The sequence below is a fragment of the Eptesicus fuscus genome, chromosome 2 (assembly GCF_027574615.1).
Source record: "Eptesicus fuscus isolate TK198812 chromosome 2, DD_ASM_mEF_20220401, whole genome shotgun sequence".
NCBI lineage: Eukaryota > Metazoa > Chordata > Mammalia > Chiroptera > Vespertilionidae > Eptesicus > Eptesicus fuscus.
In genome coordinates, this window is record NC_072474.1 from 24463255 (window position 1) to 24479757 (window position 16503).

A 16503-nucleotide genomic window follows, 5' to 3' on the forward strand; every position below is an offset into this window, starting at 1 on the left:
AGCCAACATGTAAATACAAAATGAAATTCAATGTGAGAAAGGCTATTATAGAAGTATAGAGGCCCGATACATGAAAATTCGTGCAAGAATAGGCCTTCCTTTTCCAGGCTGCTGGCACTGACTTCCCTCTGACACCCTGGACCTGGGCTTCCCTCCTCAGACCGCTGGCAGGCACCCGGGACCCGGGCTGGCTTCCCTTGAGCCACCCGCAGACACCCAGGACCCGGGCTGACTTCCATCTGGCCCCAGCTTCATCAGGAAGGACATCCGGAATGACGTCCGGAAGATGTTGGTCTAATTAGCATATTACCCTTTTATTATTATAGATTGGTCAAGGCACTGAAAGCACATAGGAAGTAGCAGCTTATTAGCTTTCCAGGGAACTCTTTAAAAAGCATATTCATGAAAAAGGTGAAGGGATTAAGTACAAATTGCCAGTTATTTAAATAGTCAACGAGGACGTAAAATACAGCATAGGGAATAGAGTCAATAGCATTGTACTAACTATGTAAAGTGTCAGATGGAGACTAGACTTACCGGGATGATCACTTTGTAAGGTATATAACTGTTTATTCACTATGTTGTACACCTGAAATTAATATAATACTGTATGTCAACTGTAATTGTAAAATAAATTTTTTAAAAAACATTTATTTAAATATACTGTAGGTCCATAGAATTTTGAATTTTAGATATTTGATCCTCTAACAATGGCTGATGTATATTGCTTATTATCTTAGTTATATCACCATGGAAAATATAATTTTAGCCCAATAGTGAATATTTGAAAGATTTTTGAGGTGTAAATGATGAACAGCAAACTATAACTTAAATGTACAGTGTATACACCAACACTCCAATCTAATTTGAACATATCTACTACCCAAAAGATGCTCTTTTCATCTATTCTCCCTACCGCTGCATGCCAGCCTTTATATCCAGGTAACCCCTGATACACTTTCTGTCACTGTAGACTAGTTTTCCTTTCCTGGAATGGAATCTACATTGGGTACTCTTTTTTGGTCGAGCTTTTTTCATCCAGCATAATTATTCTGAGATTGATCCATGTTCTTGTAGATTTCAGTAATTCCTTCATTTTTATCACCAAATAACAACATTCCACAGTATGTATACACAATTTGTCTATCCATTCACCTCTGAATGGGTGTTTATTTTTTTATATATATTTTTATTGATTTCAGAGAGGAAGGAAGAGGTAGAGAGAGATAGAAACATCCATGATGAAAGAGAATCATGAATTGGCTGCCTCCTGCAAGTCCCCCACTGGGGATCGAGCCCACAACCCAGGCATGTGCCCTTGACCGGAATCGAACCTGGGACCTTTTGGTTCACAGGCCAACGCTCTATCCACTGAGCCAAACCGGCTAGGGCTGAATGGACATTTAGATTATTTACAGTTTTGGCTGTTACAAGTAAAGCTGCATGGACATCAGTGTACAAATCTTTGTGTGGATATAAGGTTTCAATTCTCTTCAGTAAAGACATAGGAGTGGAATAGCTGGCTTACATGCTAGGTATATGTTTACCTTTTGAAGAAGCTACCAAATGGCTTTGTGAAGTAGTTGTATATTTTACATTACCACCAGTAGTGTATGAGAGTTCCAGTTACTCCACTTCTTGCCAAAGTCAGTATGGTCTGTCTTTTCAATTTTAGTTTTTATAGTGGCTATGTAGTGGTATCTCATTGTGATTCAAATTTACATTTCCCTAGTAACTAGTATTGTTGAGCATCTTTTCATGTGTTGATTTGCCACTCATCTATCATCTTTGATGGAGAATATTCAAATCTTGTGCCAAATTTTTAATTGGGTTGTTTGTCTTATCATTGAGTTTTAAGAGTTCTTTGTATATACTGGATTCAAGTTCTTTATCAGGTATGTGTTGTGCAAATATTTTTTCTAACCCGTGACTTGCATTTTCTTTTTCTTTACAGTGTTTTTTGAAAAGTAACCTTTAATTTTGATGATGTTTAATTTATAGATATCTTTTATAGTTTGTAAATTTTGTGTAAAAACGTACAAAACCCAAGATAATTGAGATTTTTTAAATGTTTTCTTCTAGAAGTTTTCCAATTTTAGTTCTTACATTTAGGTTAATGGTACAATTTGGGTTCATATTGGAGTGAGGTAAGAGTTGAGAATTTGAGAAATTGATATCTAGCCAATCATTTTAGCAGCATTTGTTGAAAAGATTATTCCTTTTCCATTGAATTACCTTTTTGAAAAGCTTTCTTCCTGGTTTTCCTAATTTTTCATTAATTTCTTTATCTGTCTTGACATAACTAAGGCACTGCTCTGATTATTGTAACACTGTAGTAAGTTATAAAATCAGATAGTATAACTCTTCCAAATTTGTTGTTCATTTTTAAATTCTGTTGGCTATTCCAGGTCTTTAAATTTCCATGTGAATTTTAGAATCAGTTTTTCAATTTTTACAAAAAGTACTGCTAGAATTTTTTTATTAAAATTGCACCAAACATATAAGTCAATTAGGGGAAAATTAAAATCTTAATAAATCCTGAGTCTTTTAACCTATGGAGATGGCATATTGTTATATATATATTTAGGTCTTATTTAATTGCTCTTAGCAATTTTTGTACATTTAAGTGTATGGGTCCTGCACATCTTTGGTCAAATTTATTCTTAGGTATTTTATATTTTTATGTTACTATAAATTGAATTGTTTAAAATTTTAATTCAGATTGTTCGTTGCTAGTGTATTAAAATATAATTGATTCAGTATGTTGATCTGGTATACTGAAAAATTTGCTAAATTATTAGTCCTAATAGCTTTTTTGTGGATTTCTCAGATGATCATGTTCTCTCTGAATAAAAACAGTTTAGTTCTTTTTAATCTGGATGGTGTTATTTCTTTTTCTTGCCTTATTGTATTGGCTAGATGTCCAGTGCAATGTGTTACAGAGATGGTGAGAGTGGACATCCTTGACTTGATCCTGATCTTAGGGGGAAAGCATTCAGTCCTTCACAATTATGTATGATCCTAGCTGAAGTGTTTTTTCGTGGATGTCCTTTATCAAGTTTTATAAATTCACTTCTATACTGAATTTGCTGAGAGTGTTTGTCATGGCTGAATGTGAATGTTGAATTAGGCTTAATGTTTTGTTTTTTTCCTTTCTTGTATTGAGAGTATTATTTTTTCTTAATATGTTTTTATTGATTTTTGGAGAGAGACAGGAAGGGAGAGGGATGGAGAGATAGAAACATTGATGAGAGAGAAACATCATCTTTTGGCTGCCTCCTGCACACCCCATACTGGGGATTGAGCCTGTAACCTGGGCATGTGCCTTGACCAGGAATTGAACCAGTGACCTCTTGGTTCGTGGGTTGAAACTCAACCATTGAGCAACACTGGCCAGACAAGATTATTATTTTTTAAAACCTATTATGGTGAATTGCATCAATGGATTTTCAAATAAATCAACCTTTCATTCCTGAGATATAACCCACTTGGTCAGAATGCCTTATCCTTTTTATATATTGTGGGACTCAATTTGCTGATATTTTGTTGAGGATTTTTCATCTATGTTTATGGAGGATATTAGCCTATATTTTCATTCTTTCTTTTTAATGTCTTTTTCTGTTTTGGTCTCAGGGTAACACTATTTTTATAAATTAAAGTTGGGAAGTATTCCCCTGCTTCAATTTTATAGATAAGAAGATTTGTGTAGAATTCATATTAATACTTCTCAAATGTTGGATAAAATTCTCTATTGAAGCTATCTGGACATGGCATTTTTTTCTGTAGGGATGGATTTTAATAACAAATTCAATTTTATTAATAGCTATAGGACTATTCAAGTTATTTTCTTCTTGAGTGAGCTCTGGTAGTTTTTATCCTTTAAGTGGTATTCTTTGGCATAAAGTTGTTATTATGCTTTTAATGTCTGTAGAACTTTTAGTGCTGCAACCTCTCTCACTGGTCACATATTGGTCATTTGTTTATTCTCTTTTTTTACCTGATTAATGTGACAAGAACTTTATCAATTTTATTGATTTTTCAGTGAATCAGCATTCAATTTTATTGATTTCCCCCCATATTTTATCAATTTGTGCTCTTACTCTATTTTTATGGTCATATTCCTTGCTCAGAAATCTACTCTGTCTGATATGAATGTAGCCACTCCAGCTTCATTTTAATTAGTTCTACTGTGGTACATCTTTTCCTATCATTTTACCTTTAAAAAATGTTGTTGTTGTTTTTTAATACATTTTTATTGATTTGAGAGAGGAAGGGAGGAGGAGAAAGAGATAGAAACATCAATGATGAGAGAGAATCATTGATTGGCTGCCTCCTGCACACCCCACACTAGGGAACAAGCCCACAACCTGGGTATGTGCCCTTGGCCGGAATCGAACCTGGGACCCCTCAGTCCACAGGCCAACGCTGTATCCACTGAGCCAAACCGGCTAGGGCTAAAAAAAAAAATGTTTTTATTGATTTGAGAGAAAGAGGGAGGGAGAAAGAGATACAAAACATTGATGAGAAAGAATCATCAACATCGATAGGTGCCTCCTGCATGTCCCTCACTGGGGGTTGAGCCTGCAACCCAGGCATGTACCCCAACAGGAATTCAACAGGTGACCTCTTGATGCATGGGTTCATGCTCAACCACTGAACCACACTGGCCCGGCCTATCATTTTACTTTTAATACCTATTTATATGAAATAAATTTTTTATATATGATATATGAGTGACTCCTGTTTTTTAAAAATCCAATCTGACATTCTCTGTTTTTTTAATTGGTGTGCTTAAATTATTTGCATTTACTTTCATTATTCATATGGTTGGGTTTAAATCTACCATCTTTGTTTTTATTTTCCTACTCTTTGTTCCCTTTCCCTCTTTTTCTACTTTCTTTTGGATTTTATAATTACTCTAGTGGCCAGGTTCACGGATTCATGCATATTGAAAGGAAAATAATTAGAAGAAATATTTTAATATTGCTGTTTGCCCTTTTTCTGTAATAGAAGTGTCAGAGCCGCTGCTGGTCGCCGTCTGCCGAACGATCAGTGGGGTGATCAGACCCTGCCCGGCTCCCTTAGTGCCTGGGAGCTGGGCAGCAGTCCCGCCTCCCTCCGCCGCCATTGGTCATCCTCTGCGGGGCGATCAGACCCCCGCTCGCACCTGCCTTGACCTGGCACCTCACGCTCACCTGCTCCATCATCCCGCCGTGGTCCCACTCTCGTTGGGGCCCATCGGGGTGGCAGCACCTTTACTGCTGCCTGCTGCCAGCGCCGCGTCGCTGACACTTGCCATGTTCCGCACCGCTCCCTTGTGGTCAGTGCACATCATAGTGAGTGGTTGAACTCCTGGTCTCCCAGTCGAACTCCCAGTTGACTGCCTGCCCAAGGGGACAATTTTCATATTAGACTTTTATTATATAAGATTTTAACACTTTTTATGGTTTGTTTTGTTTTACTGGTTGCTTTAGGTGAACACTATATAATTTTTTATCATCATCCACTTTCAAGTGATTTATGCCCTTCTATCCTCTTACCCATCCCCCAAACCCCTTCCTGGTCTCTATTCTATAGTTGTCATGCATCTATTTCTATACATATTATAAAATTCCTAATATATTATTGTTATATTTACCTTAAACAGTCAATTACCTATTAAAGAGACCTAGAAAAATCTTTTGAATATATTTATACTAGGGGCCCAGTGCCCGAATTTGTGCACCTTGAAAGAAACTGTGGGCCGTGAGACTGAGATGGGCACAGGGGCGGGTCTCAGCCCATCTTCCACGCCCCCGCCTGGCTTCTCCCACTGTGGCCCCCGGTCCCCTGCCTGCCGGCAGCCCTGCTCCCATCACCATTGCTCCCATGCGTTGATGGCATCAGCCCCGCTCACACCCACTGATGGCGCAGAGCGATTGGGGCCGGCACCAGCAGCAGGTACAAGCGGGGCCGGCGCCATCAGCGGGTGTGAACAGGGCTGGCACTGGCAGCAGGTGCGAGTGGCGGCTGCTGCCCCGATCACCCCTCAGGAGCAGGGGAAGGTGGAGAAGCCCTCGGGGCAGTCGGGGCTGGCAGCTGCTGCTCACACCCGCTGATGGCTCCAAGCAATCAGGGCCGGCACCGAGCGCCAGCAGTGGGTACGAGCAGGGCCAGCGCTGGCAGTAGGTGTGAGCGCCTGGCGGGACCATGGCCTGCGGGAGCAAAGAATTTTCAGTAACCACCAGAGGCTCGCCCCAATGACAGCGACCAGATGTGTGTGTGTGTGTGTGTGTGTGTGTGTGTGTGTGTGTGTATTCTCAATGCTCTTCATTATTTTGTGTCAAGCCAGTTTTCAATCTGGCTTCATTTTTCTTCTGCCTGAAGGACTTCCTTTAGCATTCTTTGCACTGGAGGTTTGCTGGTATAAATTCATTCAGCCTTCATATATCTGAAAAAGTTCATATTTTGCCTTCCTTTGTTGTAAGGTTTGCTAAGTATAGAATTCTTGATTGACAGTTTCCCCAAATCCTGTTTCGTATTTTAATGACATTGATTCTCTGCCTTCTGACTTATATTGTTCCTCATACAAAGTCTGCTGTAATTTTTCTCTTTGTTTCTATGTGTATAATGTGTCTTTTTTCTTTAACTACTTTTAATATCTTCTCTTTATCACAGGTTTAAATAAATTTTATTATGTGCGTTGGTGTATTTTTTCACCTGTGCTTTTGTGCTTTAGGTTTGTTGAGCTTTTTGAATCTGTGGGTTTATAGATTTTGTTAGATTTGGAAATTTGTCCATAAAATTTTCAGAAATTTTTGTCTCTTCTTTCCTGCTAAGACTATAATTTCACATGTATTTGGCCACTTGAGATGGTCTCACAACTGAATGATTGTAAATTTTTCATTCAGTCTGTCTTGCAGAGGGTTTCTGGGTGTCTACCACCAGTTGGAGATAAGCAGTCTGTGTTTTAAAATTTTTATTGCTGAGAGTATCATGGATGTCTCCTCTTTATTTCCCCATTGTCCCCCTCCACTCAGTTCCCATCCCACCCCAGGCCTTCACCACCCTATTGTATGTGTTCATAGGTAATGCATATATGCATCTAAAATCTTTGGTTAATCTCTTCCCATCCTCCCTTTCCTCTGGGATTCATCAGTCTGTTCCATGTTTCCATACCTCTATTTCTGTATTATTCACCCGCTTATTTTGTTCATTAGATTCCCTGTTCATTTATTTTGATTTTTAGATTCAATTGTTAATAGATATGTTTTATTGCCATTTTATTAATTTTTTAAATCTTTTTCTTCTGCTTCTTCCTCTTCTTAAAGAATACCCTTCAACATTTCATGTAATACTGGTTCATGGTGATGAACTCCTTTAGCTTTTTCTTGTCTGTAAAGCTCTTTATCTGACTTAAATTCTAATTGATAGCTTTGCTGGGTAGAGGAATCTTGCTTGTAGGACCTTGCTGCTCACTGCTTTGAATATTTATTGCCACTCTCTTCTGGCCTGTATAGTTTCTGTTGAGAAATCAGCTGATCAGGAATCAAACTCACAACCTTTTGGTGCATGGGATGACACTCCAATCAACTGAACCACCCAGCCAGGGCACAAATACAACTATTTTTAATCTTTCCTGTGGTAGTTCTGTGCTCTGCTTCTTCTTTTGTATTTAGCTAACTTTTTTGAGATTTTTTTTTTTTTTTTTTTTTTTAGCTATTCTTAGCTGGGCCAATGGAAACTAATGGAAATATTTTTTTATTAACCTTGGCAGCAATATGAAAAGAGAGAGAAACCCAAAAGGGAGGTAATTTCAGGGGCAAAGGAGCTGCTTGGTTGATTACCTTCCCACCTATAATAAATACCTCTTTTCTGAGATAACTTTGGAGAATCTGCATTTTGCTGTATGGGGACGAGGGGAGTGATTTTCCTGACAAGATTCTTTACTGTCCTCTTCCTTCTCCACCCCCTCACCAACATATACTCTTTCTTCCTGTTGTAGACCTTTGCTCTCAAATTGCTGGCAACTAATGACTAAGATATTAATTGAAATAAAATTTAAGGGTTTTTTTTAATCCAAAAGTATAGTTGCATTTTAAATGATAACCCTTAAAGACTAAAGAATAAGCTGTAATTAAAGGAATTGATACTTGATGATGGAATTTCAGGTAGAAGGAAATCTATGGGGTACTGGGATCCTACCAAACTGTACCACTGTGCCTACAGATTGAGCCCCAATCTGTTTTTTTAATATACTGTTCATATTTAAAATTTAAGATGATTCTTTTGGAGAAATTTTATCTATATATCCCAAGGTAAATCTATCAACTTAGACTCTGAAAAAAATTATAAACTATATATTTATGATAAACACCTATAAAAATATATTTATTTGTCAATGAGTTGAAGCTAAGATGAAATGGCCATAAGATAGGAATGTGGGTTGGTGTGCTATCATTGTTTGTAATACTAGATATGGCTTATGTGCAAATTACACATTCTTAAATCAGCATAGTAATTCTTTGTGAATTGTATGTTCCTAGAAGTTTTGAAATGGGTATACATTTACTTATTTCTCCTTTATTTTAGAAAAGACTTAGAGGATTAAAATTAGTATATTTTAAAAGTGTCCTTTAGGACATGCATATATTTGCTTAACAGTATGTGAGATCTTTATTTTCTAACTTCATTAATATTTGATTCTTAGGTATTCAGAGGATGACTATCTTCAGATTATCACAAATATACAGAGCTGTCCATGGAAACGACAAGTAGAAGAATATAAGGATTTTAGGTAAAAGTTTTCTTCATAAATAATATGAGATAATATGAGATTTGCTTTGTAGGGAAATTAGCAGCATGTTGTTAAAAAGAAAAGTAGATGGGGGGAAAAAGGAGGTATATGTACTACTATTTGTAATACTTTAAACAATAAAATTAAATTTAAAAAATAAAAATAAAAAATATTTTTAAAATAAATCTATAATAATAAAAGTGTAATATGCTAATTAGACCGGATGTCCTTCTGGATGACCTTCTGGATGAAGCCAGGGCTTCGAGGGAAGCCTGGGTCCCAGGAGCCTGAGGGAAGCTGGTGCCGGCAGCCGGGGGAACGAAGGCCTACTCTTGCACCAATTTCGTGCATCGGGCCTCTAGTAAATAAATAAAAAAGAAAAAGAAAAGTACAAGGAACCAAGTGATATTCAGGATGATTTCATTCTAAGACCCTCTCATGAGTCACATGGCACTCCATCCCCACCATTTATATAGAAATTTGTAATTTTGTTGCTGGAATTAATTATAAAATTCCCACGTTTAAAGTGAAAGATTTTTAATGCTTTTTTAGAGCATATTGCTTCTTTTTTTGTACCAGTTGTATTTGATGTTTATTTATTTATTTTGGAAATAAAATGTAATAAGCATTAGGATTGTTTGGAAAACAGGAGGGAAAAGTCATCCATAATATCATCACTTTAGAACAAAAACTGTGTTATTTTCTGCATATTCTCTTACAGTTTTTATTGTCTTTCTAATACTAGCAATATTCAGGAGTATGAGTTGCTCAAGGTAATAACCTGTGGAGAGTCATCAGCCTGACAAATACCAGGTTGTCAGTTGATGATTATAGAGCTATCCTGTGCTTGGATAACTTGGAGCCCACCCAGACAGAGATAAATTATGTTAAATACTATGCTGTGGCGTGTGCATGAATGCTTATCTGGCACCCATTCCCCCCAATACCTGCAGCTAGGCCATAGTCTCTGTGCTTGCTTGGCCTGCATTGCTCTGCTTCGCTTTGCCCACATTCTGATTTTTTGTTTGTATCAACACAGGTTTTGTCTTGTGCCAAGTTTTTTTTTTTTTTACTATATTATAATCCAGAAATATGTTTTTGTTTTTGTTTTACTGGTTCATATTTTCTAAGTTTACTTTAAGTATCATGTCTTTCAAAAATCTTATTAAGGACACTTTGCTTTCCGCTAAGATTCTCTAGGAAGTATCTGCTGCTCGGCTTTCTTTACTGTGGGAAGGCAGCTCCTCCTGTTTGCACGGTGCTGTGGCTCTGCCTGCCCCTCCTGCCGTCAGCATACCCTGGACTAGCTGCCTCTTATTCTGCTGCCATTTTGAGAGGGGTTCTGGTCAGTTCCCATTGGGTGTAAAAGTAACTTCCTGATTGGGTCAAAACTAAAAATGAATATATTCTTTCCATTGGGTAGACCTGTAGATGTTGTGACTTCCTGTAGGATACCATTAAGCATCTTTCCTTTCACTTCAGGATGAGGGGTGAGAAAGGGGGTTCCTGTTTAACTATTTCATTTGCAGAATGTTTTATGCTACAGTGTGATACGCAGGGTGGGACAAAAGTGTGTTTAAAGCCCTAGCCGGTTTGGCTCAGTGGATAGAGCATCAGTCTGCAAACCAATGGGTCCCAGGTTTGATTCCTGTCAAGGGCATGTACCTTGGTTGCAGGCTCCTCCCTGGCCCTGGGCCCTGGTCAGGGCTCCTGCAGGAGGCAACCAATCAATGTGTTTCTCTCACATCAATGTTTCTCTCTATCTTTTCCTCTCCTATTCTCTCCAAAAATCAATGGAAAAATATCCTCGGGTGAGGATTAACAAAAACAAACAAACAAACAAACAATAAATAAATAAATAAATAAAGGTGATTAAATGTTTTAAAAATAGATTTACAGTTGTTTGTAAGGAAAAGAATATAATAATTAATAAACAGTAATACAAGCACAAACACTGTTTTGCATACTCACAACTGTAAACCTACTTTTGCCCCATCCTATATTCTGACTATGTCCCCTCAAAAGTCATAAGTTGAAAACCTAATCCCCAATGTGATAGAGTTTGGAGGTGGTGCCCTTAGGAGGTGATGAGGTTATTAGAGCCCTCATAAGTGGGATTGATGATTTTATAAAAGAGATCCAAAACTGCTCTCTCAAGCCTTCCACCATGTGAGGACACAGTAAGAAGACAGACATCTGTAAACCAAGAAGTGGGTTCTCACCAGATACCGAATCTGCCAGCTCCTTGATCTTGGACTTCCCAGCCTCCAGAACTATAAAAATTAATTTCTGTTATTGCCCTGGCTGAGTAGCCCATTTGGTTAGAGTGTCATCCTGATATGTCAAGAGTGCACAAAGGTTGCGGGTCCAAGCCCTAGTCCAGGCACATACTAGAAGCAACCAATAAATGCATAAATAAGGGAACAAATTGATCTCTCTCTCTCTCTCTCTCTCTCTCTCTCTCTCTCTCTCTCTCAAATCAGTAAATGAATATTTAAATTTCTGTTGTTTATAAGCACCCAGCCATACTATTCTGTTATAGTGAGTCAAACAGACTCTTAGTGGTCGGCAAACTGCGGCTCACGAGCCACATGCGGCTCTTTGGCCCCTTTGAGTGTGGCTCTTCCACAAAACACCATGGCCTGGGTGAGTCTATTTTGAAGAAGTGACGTTAGAAGAAGTTTAAATTTAAAAAATTTGGCTCTCAAAAGAAATTTCAATCATTGTACTGTTGATATTTGGCTCTGCTGACTAATGAGTTTGCCGACCACTGGTAAGACATGGTCTTACTCAGCACTAGATTTGAGAGATCTTAGTGACAAGGAGACCAGAAAGAAATGACCCCAAATAGCTACAGCAATCTTGAAAAAGAAGAACAAAGTTAGAGGAATTACAATACCAGATATCAAGCTATACTACAAAGCTACTGTACTCAAAATAGCCTGGGACTGGCTCAAGAACAGGCTTATAAATCAGTGGAACAGAACACAGACTCAAGAAATTGATCCACACCGTTATGCTCAGTTAATATTTGACATAGGAGTCAAGAGCATACAGTGGAGTAAAGACAGTCTATTCAGTAAATGGTGGGAAAATTGGACAGATACATACAAAGGATACAAACAAAGAAACTGAAACTAGATCACCAGCTTACACCATCCACAAAAATAAGCTCAAAATGGATAAAAGACTTTTAAATGTAAGTCATGAAACCATTGCAACAAAAAATTAAGATATTTAGGAATAAACATAACCAAGGAAGTATAAGACCTATACTCAGAAAACTACAGAAAAGAGAGAGGAAGATATAAACAAGTGAAAGAATATATGATGTTCATGGAATGATAGAATTAACATCATTAAAATGTCCGTACTACTCAAAGCAATTTATAGATTCAATGCAACCCCTATTAAAATACGACGGTATATTTCACATATCTAGAAGAAACCATAGGCAGCAAAATCTCAGACATCTCTTGTAGCAATATATTTACTAATACATCTCCTAGGGCACAGGAAACTAAGGAGAAAATAAACAAATGGGACTACATCAAAATAAAAAGCTTTTGCACAGCAAAAGAAACCATCAACAAAACAAAAATGGAGTCCACTGCCTGAGAGAACATATTTGCCAATGATATAACCAATAATTGGTTAATTTCCAAAATATATAAGGAACTCATTGAACTTAACAAAAAAGGAAGACAAGCAATCCAATTAAAAAATGGGCAAAGGACCTAAGTAGACACTTCTCCAAAGTGGACATACAGATGGCCAAGAGACATATGAAAAAATGCTCAGTCACTGATCATCAGAGAGGTGCAAATTAACATGACAATGAGGTATCACCTCACACCTGTCAGAATGGCTATAATCAACAAATCAACAAACAACAAGTATTGGCAAGAATGTGGAGAAAAGGGAACCCTTGTACACTGTTGGTGGGAATGCAGACTGGTGCAGCCTCTGTGAAAAACAGTATGGAGTTTCCTCAAAAAATTAAAAATGGAACTCCTCTTTGACCCAGTGGTCCTACTTCTAGGAATATATCCTAAGAAATCAGAAAAACTAACCAGAAAGAATGTATGCACCCCTATGCTCATAGCAGCACAGTTTACAATAGCTAAGATCTGGAAACAGCCCAAGTGCCTGTCAATAGATGAGTGGATATAAAAGCTGAGGCACATTACACAATACTTCACAGTTGTAGAAAAGAAAGCTCTCTTACTGTTTGCAACAGCATGGTTGGATCTGGAGAGTATTATGCTAAGCAAAATAAGCCAGTCAGAGAAAGTCAAATGTCACATGATCTCACTCATATGTGGAATCTAATGAACAAAATAAACTAAAGAACAAAATAGATCAAGAGACATAGAAGCATGGAACAGACTGATGAATTTCAGAGGGAAGGTGGAAGTGGGGAGGTGGGAGGGGAGTGATTAACCAGGGAACTTGTATGCATATAAGTGTAAATCATGGACACAGGCAATAGAGTGGTGAAGGCCTGGAAAGGGTGGGTATGGGGTGGAGGGGGTTAATGGGGAAAAAAAACACCACACAAACAAGAGTCTTAGAAGGAAATGAATAGACTGAAGGAAGACGGAGCAGTCAGGGGCAGCTTGTAGAAAGGTGACCTTAGAATGTTAAAGATCTAAAACATCAATCATAGCCATAAAAATATCATGGGAGGGACTCTTGACTGTGAGCTCCTCAGTGTCACAGTGTGTTTTATTTATCTTTGTATCTCCTGTGTCCATCACACAAGTGGTACCACTAAATAGCTGTGGTATACATACCTAAAGAATTGGTGGGACTTAACTGGTCATTAATTCCTAGTTTTCTAATTGAAGGAAAAGGAAAATAAAGAGTTGGCTCTAAGCAGTTTGGCTCAGTGGATAGAGCATCGGACTGTAACTAAAGGGTCCCGGGTTTGATTCTGGTCAAGGGCACATAACTCAGTTGCAGGCTTGATCCCCGGCCCTGGTCAGGGTGCATACGGGAGGCAACCTATCGATGTGTCTCTCTCACATTGATGTTTCTCTGTCTCTCCCTCTCCTTTCCACTCTCTCTAAAAATCAATGGAAAAATATCCTCAGGTGAGGATTAACAAATAGAAAAAGAAAAAGACAAATGGAACTGTTGGGTCTGGTTGATTGGGAAAACAGTGGTGCTACTGACAAGTAGATTTCAAAGGGAAATTGCTTTTGAGAAGATGAGCCCATGGGGAGGGGCTGCATTTGAGCTGCCATTGGGACAACCTGATGCAGAAGACGTGTTCTTTCTTTGCGGTAAATACATATGTTAAGAAAAAATGGACTTTTCTGAAAAAGAAAGGTGAGTGCTGTTTAAAGTTACTTTATGTAAGAAATATGGACCTTGAAAAGCCTATCTTCTCAGCAATCTTTTCCCCCTGCTTAACAGCATTTGTCCTCTTTTATAGATTATTAAGCTTTTACTCATTCCGCACTTAATTGTGCATCTGAGAACTTGTAGCTGGGGTTTGTGTCCCTAAGTTTTCACAGCCTTTCGCTGGAAACAGCTGAGGTTCATGTCAGTGCTTCCATACGCTTTTGCAATTGTATGTGAAATAGTATATTTTTTTGGAAAAAGATCCTTAACTTTCATTAGATTCTCTTGGAACCCAGGATCCCCAAATGGACTAAAATATTGCTAAGAACTCTTCCAAACCTGAGGCCCTGTTTACTTTGGGATTTTATTGCTTGTCTCACCTTCTCAGTAAGCATGGTTATCATAACCTTAGGGTGACCCTCCCCCCAATTGATCCTTCCCTAAAATCTGGACATTTTAAGTTTCAGTAATGAATAGGTATTTCTGTGAAACCTTAGTTGAACCTAGTGTAAGAGGGATTTAAGTAAGAGTTGATGTTCTACCCCCTTGGTTTTTCTTTGTCATTTAATTTTATTTACATACATTTGTATAAAGTTAAGAATGTGGACATGCCCAACTTCAGCTTTTAAAATTCTATTTCAGTTTTTTTCCTTAAACACAGTTGACATATATATATATATTGTGAAAAATCTACTCAGATTTCAGTTTAAGCAATTTTTGATAGGGTGGTTGTATATTTAACTATAAGAAAGTGCCAAATTATTTTCCAAAGTAAGTGTAACATTTTACACTCCAGGAAACAATGTATAAGAATTTCTGTTGTTCTTCATCCTCACCACCACTTGGTATTGTCAGACCTTTTCATTTTAGCCTGACTGCTATTTCATGGTATTTTCAATTTATACATCCCTGATAACTAATGACATTTAGCCTTTAACATGCATTTATTGGCCATTCACATTTCTTATTTTATTTTTTACCTCTTGACCCCATTCATTTAAAGAAATTATTGCTCTTCTCATTCTCTTCCTCTCATTTTTAGAAACTGATGGATAATCATTTGTTTGAACTCAGATATTTGAGAATTACATAGAGTTGCTTAAATTAAAATTAAATGTGATATGTAACATCCCTGCCTCTTTTTTCTCACATCTATTGCATCTTTAAAGCCCCTTGTGAAGCCTGGAAACTTCTAGTAAGCTGATTTTATTCAAGCAGAAGATCTTAGGGCTTCAGTAATTTGTCTTAGATTCCCTAGGTAACTTGCACGGTAATTACTGCATTAGCTTTCATGAATTGTTTTCTAACTTAAAAGAAATGTGTTCATTTGTGTAATCAATTACTGAAAACTAATAGGTACACAAGCAACAGGGTCTAATTTTTACTTTACTTTCATCTTTTCCCACAAGTACTCATACCATTCTTTTATTTTCTTTTGGACCCCCTAACACTTTTGATTTCTTTAGATATTCCCATGTTTCATGCATGTGAGTTTGAATCCAAAATGACTGAATATTATCAGTCACATATTTATTGAAAACTTAGTGGCAGAAAACCATGTTAGTACGTAACTGCATATGTGTATTTAAAGGCTCTTGCATGAAATGCCTTTCAAAATATTTGTAAAGCAGGTATTTTGTGCCCGATTACTTTGCTACAGATAACTATCACATGGCAGCAGTTTTATTAAGTCTTGAATTATCCCCTCAGGTTTGATTAGATTATAATTTCTTGAAAGTTATTCCTTTGAATGTTTGTGTTGGATATATAGGAAAAGATTCCAATGCTGTATTAGTAGAGGCATGGATATTTAAAAAATAACAGCCAAGGTGTTATTTTCATTTTTAGTTGAGCTCCTTGGAAAAAATACAGTGCAAACAAAATATACTTACATACTGTATCACACTACAGTGACATTTAATGATTTGGCTGTGTGAAAGGATGTAAATTCTGCAAGTAAATAGATTTTGAAAAATCATAGAACTGAGCAACCAAACTTGGTTTAACCAGCAATATTTGAAGCTATTTTCTTTTTTAAAATATATTTTTATTCATTTCAGAGAGGAAGGGAAAGGGAGAGAGAGATAGAAACATCAATGATGAGAGAGAATCATTGACTGGAATCCTGCACACCCTAACTGGGGATTGAGCCCACAATGCAGGCATGTGCCCTTGACCGGAATCAAACCTGGGACCCTTCAGTCTGCAGGCCGACACTAACCAATGAGCCAAACCGGCTAGGGTGTTATTTTCTGATATATTTCTCCCAAAAGCAGTAGTTATAGTTTGATTTTTAGTTAGCATTTTGTGAGATTACACATTTTTTTTTTTTTTACTTATTTAGTCAACACTTATTGAGCACTGTTATGTCTCAGGCA

General features: G+C 37.5%; 1 protein-coding gene across 1 annotated transcript in view; it reads left to right on the plus strand.

The window, feature by feature from the left end:
• The window catches only part of ST8SIA6 (ST8 alpha-N-acetyl-neuraminide alpha-2,8-sialyltransferase 6), a 144263-nt gene that overhangs the window by 94815 nt on the left and 32945 nt on the right, over positions 1–16503 (plus strand). The window contains exon 4 of the mRNA XM_054722717.1: positions 8690–8776. Coding sequence (XP_054578692.1) covers positions 8690–8776 — 87 coding nt within the window. The remainder of the gene's footprint in view (positions 1–8689; positions 8777–16503) is intronic.